General features: G+C 41.7%; 1 protein-coding gene across 1 annotated transcript in view; it reads right to left on the reverse strand.

Annotated features, from left to right (window-relative positions):
- The window catches only part of PIR (pirin), a 105,381-nt gene that overhangs the window by 32,328 nt on the left and 58,776 nt on the right, over positions 1-14,277 (reverse strand). The window contains exon 6 of the mRNA XM_061178824.1: positions 1,907-1,991. Coding sequence (XP_061034807.1) covers positions 1,907-1,991 — 85 coding nt within the window. The remainder of the gene's footprint in view (positions 1-1,906; positions 1,992-14,277) is intronic.

A 14,277-nucleotide genomic window follows, 5' to 3' on the forward strand; every position in this document is an offset into this window, starting at 1 on the left:
CCAAAAGCCAAACATAACCCAGACATCCACGTCAAATCCCTTTACCATGAGTAGCAAAACAATCAAAATATTATAAACAAAACATGATCAGGACCCAGCCAATGGGCTACACATTTCAAGGAATATTTGATGCAACAAAGCACTCAAATAAAATGAATTTAGACAGTCCTTGAACTTTATACTGAATTTGACCTGGAAAGGCGGTTAAAAAAAAACAAAACACAAAAGGTGAGCTTGACTTGAATGGTTTGATAATAAAATTTGTACAGTATAATTTTACTAGCCAATATGCTGGGTTACAGGCAGCCAGTACTATTGAGTCTGTAAATAATAAGTGCTTTATAATACCTGAATTAATTGTTTGTCTGGCACTGGACAGGGAAGCCTCAAACGTTAGACTTGTCACCTAACGCAATGAAGGCATGTATGACTGTATACGGGGGGTGAGGGCACGGTGGGGGAGAACACACGGTAACTGGAAGTGACATATTGGAAAAGAAAGGTTCTTCTGCATAACTGGGTTTATAACAGACTTGTTTAAAGTGGGTTTATAGCGACTCAGTGATATACATGCATTTCTAAGCTACTTGTTTTTGTATGCATTCCAAAACATTTTTGAAAACAAATCTCAGGTTTAAAATTCATAATGACAAAATAATCTAGAAGTACAGCTTTGTAAACTGACAGATACACATTCCCTTATGAGGCAATATATAGGGTGGCAGCGGAGTGCAGAGTCAAAATTAACATGAACCACACACACAAGTGTTGGTGGGTCATGGAGAAAGTGCAGACCAGTGTGCAGTAGCCAAGCGCAGGGAACAAAGGGAGCACCCGCTGACAGGGAAGAGCTAAATGCATTGTAGTCAACCCATGGCGTAGAACGTCGCCGTTCAACCAAGCCATACGAGCAGACTCGGAGGAATTTCCATGAGGTATTGTCTGGTCACAAAAGCAAGATGCAAAAAATATATTTCTGGTATGATTCCATTTTAGTAAAACAAGGACAAAATAACCCTGTATGTGTGTATATTTACATGCACATATATGAAAGCAGAGAAGAGTAAGTGTCGAGAAAAACATTGTAAGATCTAATTCAAGGATATATCTGGCATCTACTCCAGATCTGGCATATACAGGGAGGATACTGCTATGGGTGGATGAGGGAGGGAAAGGGTTTAGAGGAAAGCAAACTCGAAAGTAAAAGAAAAACCCACAGCACTAAAACTTCAAGCACACGTGCTATCACATTTATTGTTATAAAAATTATGCATGAAGGTAGGCATATGCATTCATGTAAAAAATCTTTCTGTACTTAAAAATAGCCAGAATGAAAAAATCCAAAGAAGAAAAGAATGGGTCCGAGGTTGATGCCTAATGACCTCAGGGGTGGCCATTTTAAAAAATAAAACTGGCCTTAAACACTTGGGAGTTTTCTAACTGTTCTTTGGATTTAAACGACGACTTAAAAGTAAATCCTCCATAACAAAAGCTGTACCTCAATCAAGAATGCACTTGTTCATAACTAACACAGATTGGATTGCCCTCCAGGAACTCTGTGAGTCAAAGGTGGCCCAGAAGTCAGGAGACCTGGGTAAATGTCTTGCCGTGTCCAGCGAGTCCTCATGTGGCCTTGAGCAAGTAGCGCATCTGTTGGCTCTCAGCGTTCACAGTGATAAAATGAGGGGCGGCCCCAACGGTTCAGCCCTAACATTCTATGAATTCCTCCTGATTTTCTTAACTTGAAAAGCTCAAGCAGTATTTGCTAATTTAAACATAATTAAACGTAAACAAGGTTCATAGAACTTTGTGTTGAGGTTCAGAAACAAGTCCATTCCAGAGAAAGCAGCCCCTTGTGTTTTTTTTTTCCCCTGAAATGATCACTAAACTGCAGAGCCCATCATACCTTTAGGAATAGGCTGGGAATGCTTTGCTCCTTGGCCCAATTTGAAGTCCAAATATAAAGTTGGTGTGTAAGTGTAAATCTTGGACTGAAAAGAAAAAGGAAATCATCAGCATCTTTCCAAGAATAAGGTTCATCTTTACTTCAGCTGGACCCTCTGTCATGGGCCTGGAGTCTGGATCCATTAACATATACAATTCCTCCTTGGGAGATGCTGTTAAAGCAGGGAGGATGGGCTGCCAATATAGCCCCCTTCTGAGGGTCTAGTCTAAAAGTTAGCCCTCCTAGCTTGACAAGCTAATTTCCAGATGACAGCTGTCTCCCTACAGCCATTTCTCAAATATGATCCAATGTCAATAGTTTACTGCCTAATAGCTGCTCCAACTTTCTCACTTCTACCCTTCTACTGAATATGGTAGGTTAATGCACATCAAATGCATGTTTCTTCCCCAGGTCTCAATAAAGCCATGTCTATTTTGAAATTCAAAGAGAGCAGCCTGTAAATATTTTTATTTGTTCTAACTTGGCCCTCTTGCATAAACAGGTGGTCCAACGCTGCTGGCCTGAAAAAGCCACAGCTCAAAATGTAAGAAAGACCCACTTTTGCAGGATTTTCCATTGTAAACAGTGGCTTTGATTCGATCAACAGTTAAGCAGAGTTTGTAATTCAATATAATACCATTCTAAATCATTGGCACAGACCAAAATCTGAGGGATTATCACTGTTGCCATAAACTTTATGATGTTTCATTGTTTATCACAAAGTCCCCGTGGTTCTGTTCTACTTATTTTTTGTAACTTAAAAAACACACAGAGATGAAAAAGTACATAACGCCAGATTTGGCAAGGATGTGGAGTAACTGGAACTTTCATACGCTGCTGGTGGGACTGTCACTTGATATAAACACTTGAGAAAACTGTTTGGCAGTACGTAGTACAGATGAATATATGCATAATCTATGACCCAGCATTCCAACTCAATAGGCGTATCCCCAACAGACATGTCCACCTAAAGACATGTACTCAAATCTTGAGAGTGACACTGTCAGCAATAGCCCCAAGCTGGAAATATTCCCAATGTCTTTAATGACAGAATGGATAAATGAACTGTAATATATACAAGGGACTACAATACAGCAAGGAGCATGAACGAACCCAGCTATATGCAACAACTCAGATGACTCTCACAAGCACAATGTTGAACAAACGAAGGCAGACACAGATTGTATAACATATGATTCCACTTCTATAAAGTTCAAAACAAGGCAGAACTAACCTATCGCATCAGAAGTCAGAAAAGTGGTTACCTTGGGAAGGTTAGCAACTGAACGGGGTTTAAAAGGGGGCTTCTGGAGCCTGGCAATGTTCTGTTTCTTGATTTCACGGATGAGTTCACTTGCTGAAAATCCTCTGAGCTGTACACATGATTTGTGTACTTTTCTGTGTATATGTTATATTTTAACAAAAAGCTTACACTCATTAAAAACACGCATGTGTAAATAGACCACAAAAGAAAATCCAGAGCCCAGAATTATTTACTATCCTTGATAAAGGCATCATTTTGCAGAGAATAACTATGTAAACTCCCTGAGGACATGGACATATCTGCCCTTTTCACCCGGGGCCAATGCACAGGGCTTGTCACATAGTAGGTGTTGAATAAATATTTACCGAATGATGTTTCATAATGGAAAATCTCATGTATAATAACAAATTTATTTACAGTATACATAGCATACTCATCAGTTGCTTTACCAACACGTAGCAAAATGCCTCTCTTCAGGACAAGTGATTAGGTATGGCCCAAGTGTATGTCTGTACTTTAAGTTTTAGAATAGAGAATTGTAAATAATGCTATCAGAAGATTGTTCCCTTTCCTGTAGAAGTCTCATGTATTGAAGCTTTGGGCTTTAAGTGGTCTGGTACGTGGTTTTATGTGGCTTAGGAGGACAAGCTGCATCTACACAGCTCCAAAAGCTGGAAAGGCAAATTCCCCTGTGCATACATAAATGAAAGCAGAAAGACCTGTGACACCAAGGGCAAGCTGAGGCCAAAGATTCCCAATCAATCTGAAGAGCTTGGAGCACACATGAAACAAGGGCAGCACCCGCGGGATGCAGGGTCTGATCCTCTAGCATCATGAGGTGCATAAGGCACCATCTGGAAAGGATCTGGTCTTGCCTGATGAAGACTTCTAAAATTACTTCTTAAAAGATCAAGGGGAAACTTCACTTAGTATCGGATGACTCCTCTTCCTGGGCAATATTTTGCTCTCTTCCAGAAAAAGAAGGTTCAAGCATCTTTCCCAACCTCTGCCTCCGGGGCCGCTGCAGTATCCCTGCCTACAGCGAGGACATGAATCAAAAAGAGGCTCTTGGTTTAACTTTTACTAGAATTCTCCCAGAATGTAGTCATAAAAATCATTCCAACCTGGAAACCAGAGCCTCTGATGCTGGTATTGCTTTTCCTGCTGACTAGCAAAGCCTTTATCTTCTTCGGGGCTTAGTTCACTCAATCTGAAAATCTGGTGTTGGGACTTCACTGATGCTGAAGTGTATTTCTGGTTCTGAAATCTGGAGTCAGAAAATTTTAATGTCTTCCTCCACCTTTTAATATTTTAAATTCCCTTCTGATTTCTCAGACTAGAGCTGTAGAGAAGTGAGAACGTGGCTGGGGCGAGGGAGGGCCACGAGGGCTGTGGGGAGTGAGTAGGGGGCTGCTGGCTAACCGCACTACTCTTGCCCTCAACCTCGGCCATCAGTTTTGCCCTCCTGGTGAGCTCTTCTTTTCTTCCTGCCTCTAGCTTCTCAACCTAATCCATATTGTCCCCAAAACAGTAACCTCTCTCTCTAATGCTGCGAGGACACAGCTATGTGTATGCACACAGACACAGAATTCTGTACTTACGTATTCGTTTACAAAATTGTAAACAAACCAACGAGAGACATTATAAAGCCACAAATATATCCTACTGCCTTACAGTGTGAAAAGGGCTACAGGGAAATTTGAAATTCATTTTAAAGGTGTTTTTCACAACATCTATAGCCAAAAACAGAATTCTGATTCTACTCTCCTTTTTGTACTGAAAATCAGATCATTGACGGTTTCAATATAACACGTCTTGAATAATCAACTACCCAAAACCTATATGTACATTATTCTATTTCAGTTAATCCATCCTGAGATAAAATTCAATTTGAAAGCTGTTCCCATGAGTGTGTGTATACATATATGTATGGATATATATACACACACATACACACACACAGTTTTTGAAAAGCAGATAGGTATTGCTTTTTTAAATTTTGATCTTCCTTGGTAACTGCTGGAATAGCAAATGTAAATTCTGTTCATTTAACTCAAAGATGATAATGCCAGTCTCAAATGCACTTTGAGCAAACCTGGACTTAATTTTTCCATCACACACACTGCTGCTTTCCAACTATAAAGAAATATCGCCATTAGGCACACTCTTTCCTGAGTTCTGTTTTGTTTCTTTTCATGTATAGTATTAAACTATTAATAGACCCTCAAAATAGAATGAAAATTTAATTAAGCAAATCATTCTTTTTTGCTCTCAATCTATCTATTTCCACAGGATTAAAATAAACTGGTCCAAGGCAACCTAGAATAAAACATTTCTCTATAAATCTGTTTCAGCATGTACCGAACTAATGCACCTGAATTCCATCAGTGAAATTACTTTCTTTTTCCTTTTTCTCCTTTTTGGTCCTGATTAATACTGCCTGCACAGGTACTAAAATCCCAAGCTATTCCTCTTTTGTCTTTCTTCTCATTTCTTAATTCTCTGTTCAAAGCATTTGGGAAACTTATCTTTAAAGGTTTTAGTCTGTATTTTAAAAGCCCAATGGCTTAAAATCTTACAGTTCAAATACCATGTAAGCAAGGCTTCTAGAAGTGAAGTAACAGAACTCTTTATGAGATGTGAAGGGTAAATTTTGGCTAACCTCTAACAACAGGGGTGCTACCAAATCCAGACAAGCCCTGTCTCTCTTTATAAATATGTCAGAATTAAACCCTAAATGAGTCTAAGACACCACTCCAATAATGACCACAAAACAAGCAAGACAAAAAAACAAGGTCTACGAAACCACTTCCTTCTGAACCTGAACTACCTTCATCTTCTATCCTTCAAAGACCTCCCGCTTCCGCTGGCTTTTGGTATGATACCCGTATTAAGCTGGTTTCCTTCCTCTGCTTTTATTCTTAAATGTGATCTTAATTAGAAGATGAAATCACTTCCACATGGAAGCTATGTGGCTTAGTACGTCTTCCCAAGAAAAAGAAGAGTGCTATGTTGCTTGCTACCTATAAGCATGGTAAAGAAAAGAAAGTATCTTTCATCTTGCCACTGCTCCTTTCAGATAACTGCCACCCATTTATCCCTGAATGCTGCAATTTTGCCACCATGCTGGCCTTCCCTAAAAGCACGGGGCAGCAATTTGTTACATGTCAGAGCTGTAATAAATATTTTCACATCTTTTTGAGAACTATTTCGAAAACCCTTGATGATTCAGTGATTTATTCAGGAAATGCACTTGAATTCTCAATCTTACTAGACGTTGCTTAAGCAAATTACTCTAAGGTAACAAGTGCAAATCCTCAGTATTTTATAAAAGAAAGAAACAGTGCGTATACCTATTCCTGGACCCTTACTCTCATGTTGGATCATCCCCCTAACGTTGGGCATTTCATTTTACAGTTGTTCTTTGTTTTTTTGCATCACCGTTAACTTTTGATGAACATCTTTGCACATAAAATTTTGACCACATTTCTATTTTTTTCCTTCACAGTGAAATTGTACATCTAAAAGTCTAGACATTTTAATAGCGCTCTTGAGATATCTACAGGTTTATGGCCAAACGCAATGTGGCTAAAAGTGCGCTAGCTGGTCAACACGATGACGTGACAGAACAGCAATTTTCCTGAACAAGTCTACTGCTAGTCATTGGCTTTTCTGGTCTCCGTAATTTTGCTATACCACAGGGCCGTCTTCCAACTCATTAGGTGCTCCAAATAGTGGCTTTTTTTCATTCATCTGATCTCTTATTGTTAGAAAGTTAACTCATTCCAATAAATTCCCTGTTGTTACACATTAAAAATTTTTTCCCCAATACATCCTTGTCCAAAAATAGAAGAGAGGGATTAATTGCTGGGAAAAAAAAAAGGAAAAGAAAAAACATACCTGGAAATGCCTGAAAAAACAGACAAAAAGGAAAAAATCAGGAAAAAACTTAACCTAAAAAAAAGTCTAAAGGCACAACCTCCACAGTACAGATACCAATATTTGAACAACCAGTGTCTAGCAGCATCTGTTTTTGAACAAAAAGATCAGTTTTATCAATTGTTACACTAACTGAAATGCTTTCATCCAAACTGTTTTTGGTCAAATCAGTTGGTAATTACCTGTAAAAAGTGCCCATCTCATCAAATAAGTGACCATCTTATCTTTTTTTAATCTTAGCTTATTTAAGAAGCAGATATCGATATCTCGTTACTCTTTTAATTTGACTATTAGTTTGGGTGATATTATTATTATTTTAACAAGTGCTACTAAATATTATTAACATAAGAATAACAATAACTAAATATATTGAGGGCTTAGTATATACCAGGCACGATTCTTTTTTTTTTTTTTATAATTTATTTGTTTATTTTATTTTTGGCTGGGTTGGGTCTTTGTCGCTGCGCGCAGGCTTTTCTCTAGTTGCGGCGAGCGGGGGCTCCTCTTGTGGTGCGCGGGCTTCTCATTGAGGTGGCTTCTCTTGTTGCAGAGCACGGGCTCTAGGCACGTGGGTTTCAGTAGTTGCAGCACGTGGGCTCAGCAGTTGTGGCTCGCGGCTCTAGAGCGCAGGCTCGGTAGTTGTGGCGCACGGGCTTAGTTGCTCCGCGGCGTGTGGGATCTTCCCGGACCAGGGCTCGAACCTGTGTCCCCTGCATTTGCAGGAGGATTCTTAACCACTGCGCCACCAGGGAAGCCCCAGGCACTATTCTGTATGCTTCATGTGTATTGATTTGGCCGCTTGTATTTCCCTTTTTATCAAATATCTGCTCATTAACCTATTTATGTTTTCATTCATTACTTAGCTCCCTCATTTAAGAAATACTGACTGAGAGTCTGTAGTGTGCTAGTCATTGGATATGTATATCGGTGAGTGACAGATCTGCTCAGCCTTTGTGGTTTACTTCCTAGTAAGGAAGACAGCTTAACAAATTAAATATAAAATTACACATGCCATAAATGAAATAAATAGGGCAGAGGGGAGAAAATAAAATGGGGGAGGAACGGAAGGCCTCGAATGAGAAGAGTTGGGGGTAAGAGGTTTCTGGGCAGAGAAAGGAGCACAGCGTGTGCAAAGGCCTTGAGGCAGTGAAGAGCCTGGAGGATCTGGACACTGACAGGAGAGCCACGTGCAGACAGGAGGAGGAGGAGGCTGCAGAGAATGGCATGAGATGAGTTTAGAGAGTTAGAAAAGACCCAGGCAGGATTTCTTTAAAGTACAATGGGAACACATTGATCCAATTTTTATCGTAAAGAGATGTCTTGAGCTGCTATGTGGAGAGCTGGAAGGGAGTAAATAAGAGAGGGGAGACCCCTGAAGAGGCTGCTGCAGTGGGCCTGGCCAAGGCTGGGCAAGGGATGGGAGAGAAGTAGATTTCAAATATATTTCAGACTAGATGTAGGTAGGGGAGGAGATGGAATAAGGACGACCGCCATGTTTCCACTCTGAGCAGTGAGTGATGGTGCCATTCACTCATTCAGACGGAGAAGACTGGAAGTGAAACGAGTTTGTGTGTGTTTGCTGTCAAGGCAGGTGGGGGTAGGGGAACAAGACTTCAACTTTTGCCATTTTAAATTTGACGTGCCTGGGAACCATGCAAACAGAGATGGCAAGTAGGCAGCTGAATGTATGAGTCCACACAGAGCTCAGAGGTGAGGCCTGTGCTATAAATAGAAATGTGGGAGTCGTTTGAAAGTGGGAGACATTTGAAACTTACCAAGAGAATAAATCTTAAAAATCCTCTTCACACACACAAAATTCTGTAATTATGTATGGTGATGGATGTTAACTAGGCTTACTGTGTATTGTGGTGATTATTTCACAATATATACAAATATCAAACCACTATGTTGTACACCTGAAACTAACATAATGTTACATATAAATTACAATCCGATAAAAATATAAAATAAATGTAGGAGTTGTAAGACTATAAATGGTATCTAAGTCCATGGGATGGGTGAGATCATCCAGGGAGACAACATTCAATGAGAGAGAAGAGGACTCAGGACTGAGATCCAGGGAAGCTGGGTGTTTAGGGGTCTAGTAGAGGAAATGGCACCTACCTGAGAAGTGAAACTGAGAAGGAGCAAAGAGCATCCAGAGACACAAGAACGTACTATCTCAGAGGCCAAAGAAAGCAAAGACAGTGTGGAGAAGGAGGAAGCATGCAACCCACGGAAAGGAAGGAAAACAAAGACCTCTGGGTTTGGCCACAGGGAGTAGTGACTCAGTGCACTGATGGGGGTGGCCGCCAGGTAGAGAGCCTCGACGAGGTGGGGAAGTGGAGAGAACACGTGCCGACAAATCTTCTGTGAAGTGTGACTCAGAGAGGGAGCAGAGAACTGAGGGGTGTGGGGTTAAGGGAGTTTGATGCTTCTCTTATCAATTTATATGAGAGGGTTTCTTAAAAATAAATTAAAGCTATTTGCCCTTAATACTATTTGTTGGAAAAATCTTGTTTTGGCCTTTCATTTCATTTATGGCATTTCTGACATGGATTAGATCTATCCAGCTTTTCCTTCCAATGCTTTTAAACTTCGAAAGTCTTTCCCAAGCAAAGATCATGTTAAATGTTTGCCTGTCTTTTTCTAGTTCAAACTTTTTAACATTTAATTCTTTGATCTACGTCAAATTTATTTTCCTATGAGGGATGGGATCATGAGCAAAACTGGTTTCTTTTTATGAATGTTTAACCAATTGTCCCAGTTGACTTATTCTTCTCTTTTCCCCAGTTGATGACCGTCTTCTGTATCGCTAAGTTCGCACCTATACTTGGGTCTATTTCGGGTAGGCTCTCTTTCTGCCAATCACAAAAAAGAGGCTCAGTGGAAAAAACTTCACTGACGAGCTCAGGAGACTCAACTAAGAGAGGACGATCTACTCCATAGGAGTTCTGGGCATCATCCAGGCCATGGCCCACGGGGCTTCCCAATCTCATCTTCCTGCCACCACTTTCCTGCTCTCACAGACCCATTCTCTCCACCACTTACACCTCTGTACACACTCAAGAAACTCACTGCCAGATCCATGGTCCCAGTGTGGAGAACCATACCTTCCCCTTTCTTTCGGAGATCTTACGATTTGAGGAAATGAAAAGTAGATTTACCACATTATTTGAAGCCAACTTCCAACTCTTGTTGTTGACAATAGGCTGATGCTCTTCAACCAAAGGGTAAATGTCTTCTGTCTCCAATCCAAAGCACTCTGATTTCTGAATTCTTGATTATTTTAAAGAATTCTGATAAGGAGCGGGAGAGATTAGTTTCCATCCTCAGTGCCAAAGGTATTACGGGAAGGATTAAAACCCTGTAATCACATTTTGACATATACATGAAGTGCTACGCAAAGAGAAGACAAGAAACTCTTGGGCAAAATGCCAATGACTCTGTATAGGGTGAGAGCTAGAGAGGGCCAGACCACATTTTTAACTTCTATCAGCCATAAAGGATTGTGGAAAATCTTGACCATCAAGCTGTCCAGTTGACCAGGAATTGTGGACATAGCCAAATTATTCTACAGTCTAGTCTCGAGAGTATCCTTTTTCAAGAAGCATTTTAATCAATAGTAACACGTGAGTCCCTCTCTTCTCACCCTGTATTTCCGGGACAGGTAGTGAGGAGAGAAGAGCTAAGGGGGAAGGGAATAAAGATGCTGACAGGACTCATGGGCCTGAGATTTAATCAGAGACATGTTAACTGTGAAAGTAAGACTTTTATTTCTTCACCCTTTGAGTCAGCATCCTTGCCTGAAATTGGGCTACAGATGGTCAAATTTTTTTTGGAAAATTAAAACCAGAGAAAGAACAAATGCCCATCCCTTATATGAATAATCCATCCATAATCCTACAAAGGCAACAGTACAATGAACTCACAAATGACCCCCAAATATGCCAACTGGGAGCCTTCTTATCGTTTATCTCCCATCCATGGGTAATGTTTTTCAAGGCTGAGTCAGTAAATCTATTAACAGATGCTAGAATATTCCTTACAGGGCTTCATAACACTTTTAATCTCTATTAGTTACACTTGGTATTTACTAAGGGGCTTTAAGAGTTCTTGTAAGAAAGTGCATCGACATGGGAGACTATTTGGGAAAGACATGATTTCACAGGGCTCTGGGGACAGACGATCGTGTAGACATGAACCTTCAATTTCACGTCTAAGGGGGAATCTATTATGGCACAAGGCTTCTCCTATGTGATTGTTTGCAGGATGTTCTGACATAGTCGGGGCATCTGAAGACAAGTGGCTGAAGGTACCCTTTTGGTGTAGAAAGAGATGGAGGTTCATTCTGAAGCTTTCTTCCATGAAAATGAGCTAAGGCATTCCCAAACTGGAGACAGACATACTCGGCAAGTTTATGTACAAGGGCTGAATGGTGTGATAAGGCAGGGCTACTGTGCACATCAAATGGGACAAAACCCAGGAGACCTGAGTTTCGGTCTGGGTTCTTTCCACAACGAGATGTGTGACCTTTGGCCCAGCTGAGTTGCCGCGTTCTCGTCTACAACGTGGCGGAGGTGGAGAGCTGCTCTCTCACGTCTACTGCTGCCTGACATTCTGATTCAAACCATGCCAGAAGAAAAAGGCAGAGTAGGTCTTGCCTGGCTGGAAGAGCATCTCATACTATCAGGAATTCCAGATTCTTGCTTCCCTAAGAACTTCACTCACATCTTAAAAGCTCATAACAGCAACGGAAGAGGTGAATGAATGGAAAGCTTCCTGTCCAGCTGTTATATGAGTGGGCCTGAGGTGGCCCCTGCGTATGAAGTAAAAATGGCACCCATCTTGTTTACTTCTTCACAGCAAGCTAGGACCTTTAGCTCAAAGCCCGCTGGAGCCCAACTCAAATTCTCTCACATCCAATCACTTTAAATATACCCCAAAGAAACACATTTTTAGCCACTTAGAGCCTACCTACTTTACGTACCCTGTGGAACTGCCCCCAACATGTGCCGCAAATAAGGACGAACCCTACAGCTACAAAAGACGCCGCACTGCAGCTGCCTTTTGGAGCTCTCTGACCCAGAGACTCTCCACCCTGTTGCTGAGTGACATCACCTAAACACGTAAGCCCCTCTCCAACTCCTCTGACTCCCCAGGGAGCTCCCTCATCCTAGTCCCCTTCTGGGTGGTGGCCTTGCGCCACTGTCTCTGGAAGGTCTCTGACCATAATGGACTCCCTTCTCATGCCACCCCGTCCAAGCACCACCCAAACAGAGCCTGCGTGTTACTGCCTCTCAGGAACCTGTCTCTTCCTTGATCAACCCCCAGGACCCCAAACTTACTACACCAGGCCATCTGACTGAAGTATACAAATAGGCTCCAAAAGTATCAAATATGGGCCTCCCTTCTACCCAGAAGTAAGAAGAGTGTAAGTTCCCTGCTACTCAGCAACAATGCTGAGAAACTGAAGAGTTGACAAGTCTGCTGAAGGGCTGGAGACCTAGGGAAGGGTTGGTACTTATCCCCCATCCAGGGCAGGGGATTGTTCATGAATTCCTGGGCGAGGGGGAAGGGGTCAGCTCCTTAGCAAAATGACTGATGGGTCAAGAATTCCCTCTTCAACGTCCATCTCTCCTCTTAGGCCCTCTCTGTCTTTAAAGTTTCCATGGGAAAGAAACCCGCTCTCGGCAGAAAATCTCATTTCTATTGGGTTGTGCTGAACTGGTAAGGACCTGTGTAGGCTTGTGGTTAAGAGCACAGAGTCAGGGGCCAGACATCCAGTTAGAAGGCCAGCTCTGTCACTCACTAGATGCATAACCCTGGGCAAGTTGCTCATCTCGCGATGCCTCAGTTCTCTCCCTCATCAGGCTGTCGTGAGAACTTGACTGGACACGTTTTATGTGCCTCCTCAGAGTCTCTCAGCTTCCCTGGCTTCTGAGGCCTCGGCCACTTATGGAGACCCCTGGGTGCCATGGCTGTTGCCGCCTCGGCCCCTCCTGGCTGACTGTCAAGTTCTGAATGGCTTCCGTCACCCCCCCAGAGTGGTGGGAGCTACAGTAGCTCCAGAGCCCGGCCCGACAGACCTCCACGCCCAGACAGGAGTGAAGATCCGAGCCGTCAGATGTGGTGTGTGGCCTCCTCAGAGGCTGCCGCAGGGGGCTGGTGACACAGCCCAGAAGGGCAGGGAATTAGCGTCCACAGGCAGACTTTCTTCCTCTTTCTTCCTTCGTTAGAAAGTCCTGAGCCACAGTTTTCTGAACAGGCCTCCTGTGCCACCAAGCATCTGTCTTGCTTCCCCTCTCCCTCACTCTCACTGCCCTGGGGTGCACGTGAGACCTGCCTTAGGCTCTGTTTTCCAGAGAACCCAAGTGAAATCACGAGTAAAAGAACTGATACAGGTAAAGCACTCAGAACTTCACTGTCCAATACAGTTGCCACTACCCATATGTAACTACGGAGCACAGGAAATGCGGCGAGTGTGAATTGAGATGTGCTGTGAGTGTAAACAAACAAAAAAAAGACACAGTGGATTTTAAAGACTTGGTAAAAAAATATTAAAAATCTCATTATAATTTCATATTGATTATATATTGAAATGATAATATTTTGGATAATTGGCTAAAGTATATTATTAAAATTAATTTCAGCTGTTTGTTTTTACTTTTTGAGTGTGTCTACTGAAAATTTTAAATGACATACGGCTTCCATTATATTTTCATTGGACAGCTCTGACTTAGAATTTAGTACCTTGTAAGCCTACAAAAGATGTCAGCCATTTTCATTTCTCATCCCAAGAAATTCTAGAGATTTGCTGTCAGTAAAGTCTAATGATAAAAAGGGAATGTGGGAGCAGAAAGGGAGACAGATAAGGGAAAGGGAACAAATATTTATGAATTATACTTTGTTGCTAGGCACATTATATACCATGCACTATGCGTTATTCTCCCTATTCAGCAGATAGGAAATAAAGGCGCAAAAATAAATTTTCCTAAGGCCACAGAGGTATTAAACAACAGAGCTGAAATGTGGACCCGGGTCTGCTGGACTCCACAGTCCATGCTCTTTTCCATCTATAGTACTGTCAAAGGATTGACTTTCTAATGGTACAGTTTAGATAATGTAA

Source organism: Eubalaena glacialis, chromosome X, assembly GCF_028564815.1.
Source record: "Eubalaena glacialis isolate mEubGla1 chromosome X, mEubGla1.1.hap2.+ XY, whole genome shotgun sequence".
NCBI lineage: Eukaryota > Metazoa > Chordata > Mammalia > Artiodactyla > Balaenidae > Eubalaena > Eubalaena glacialis.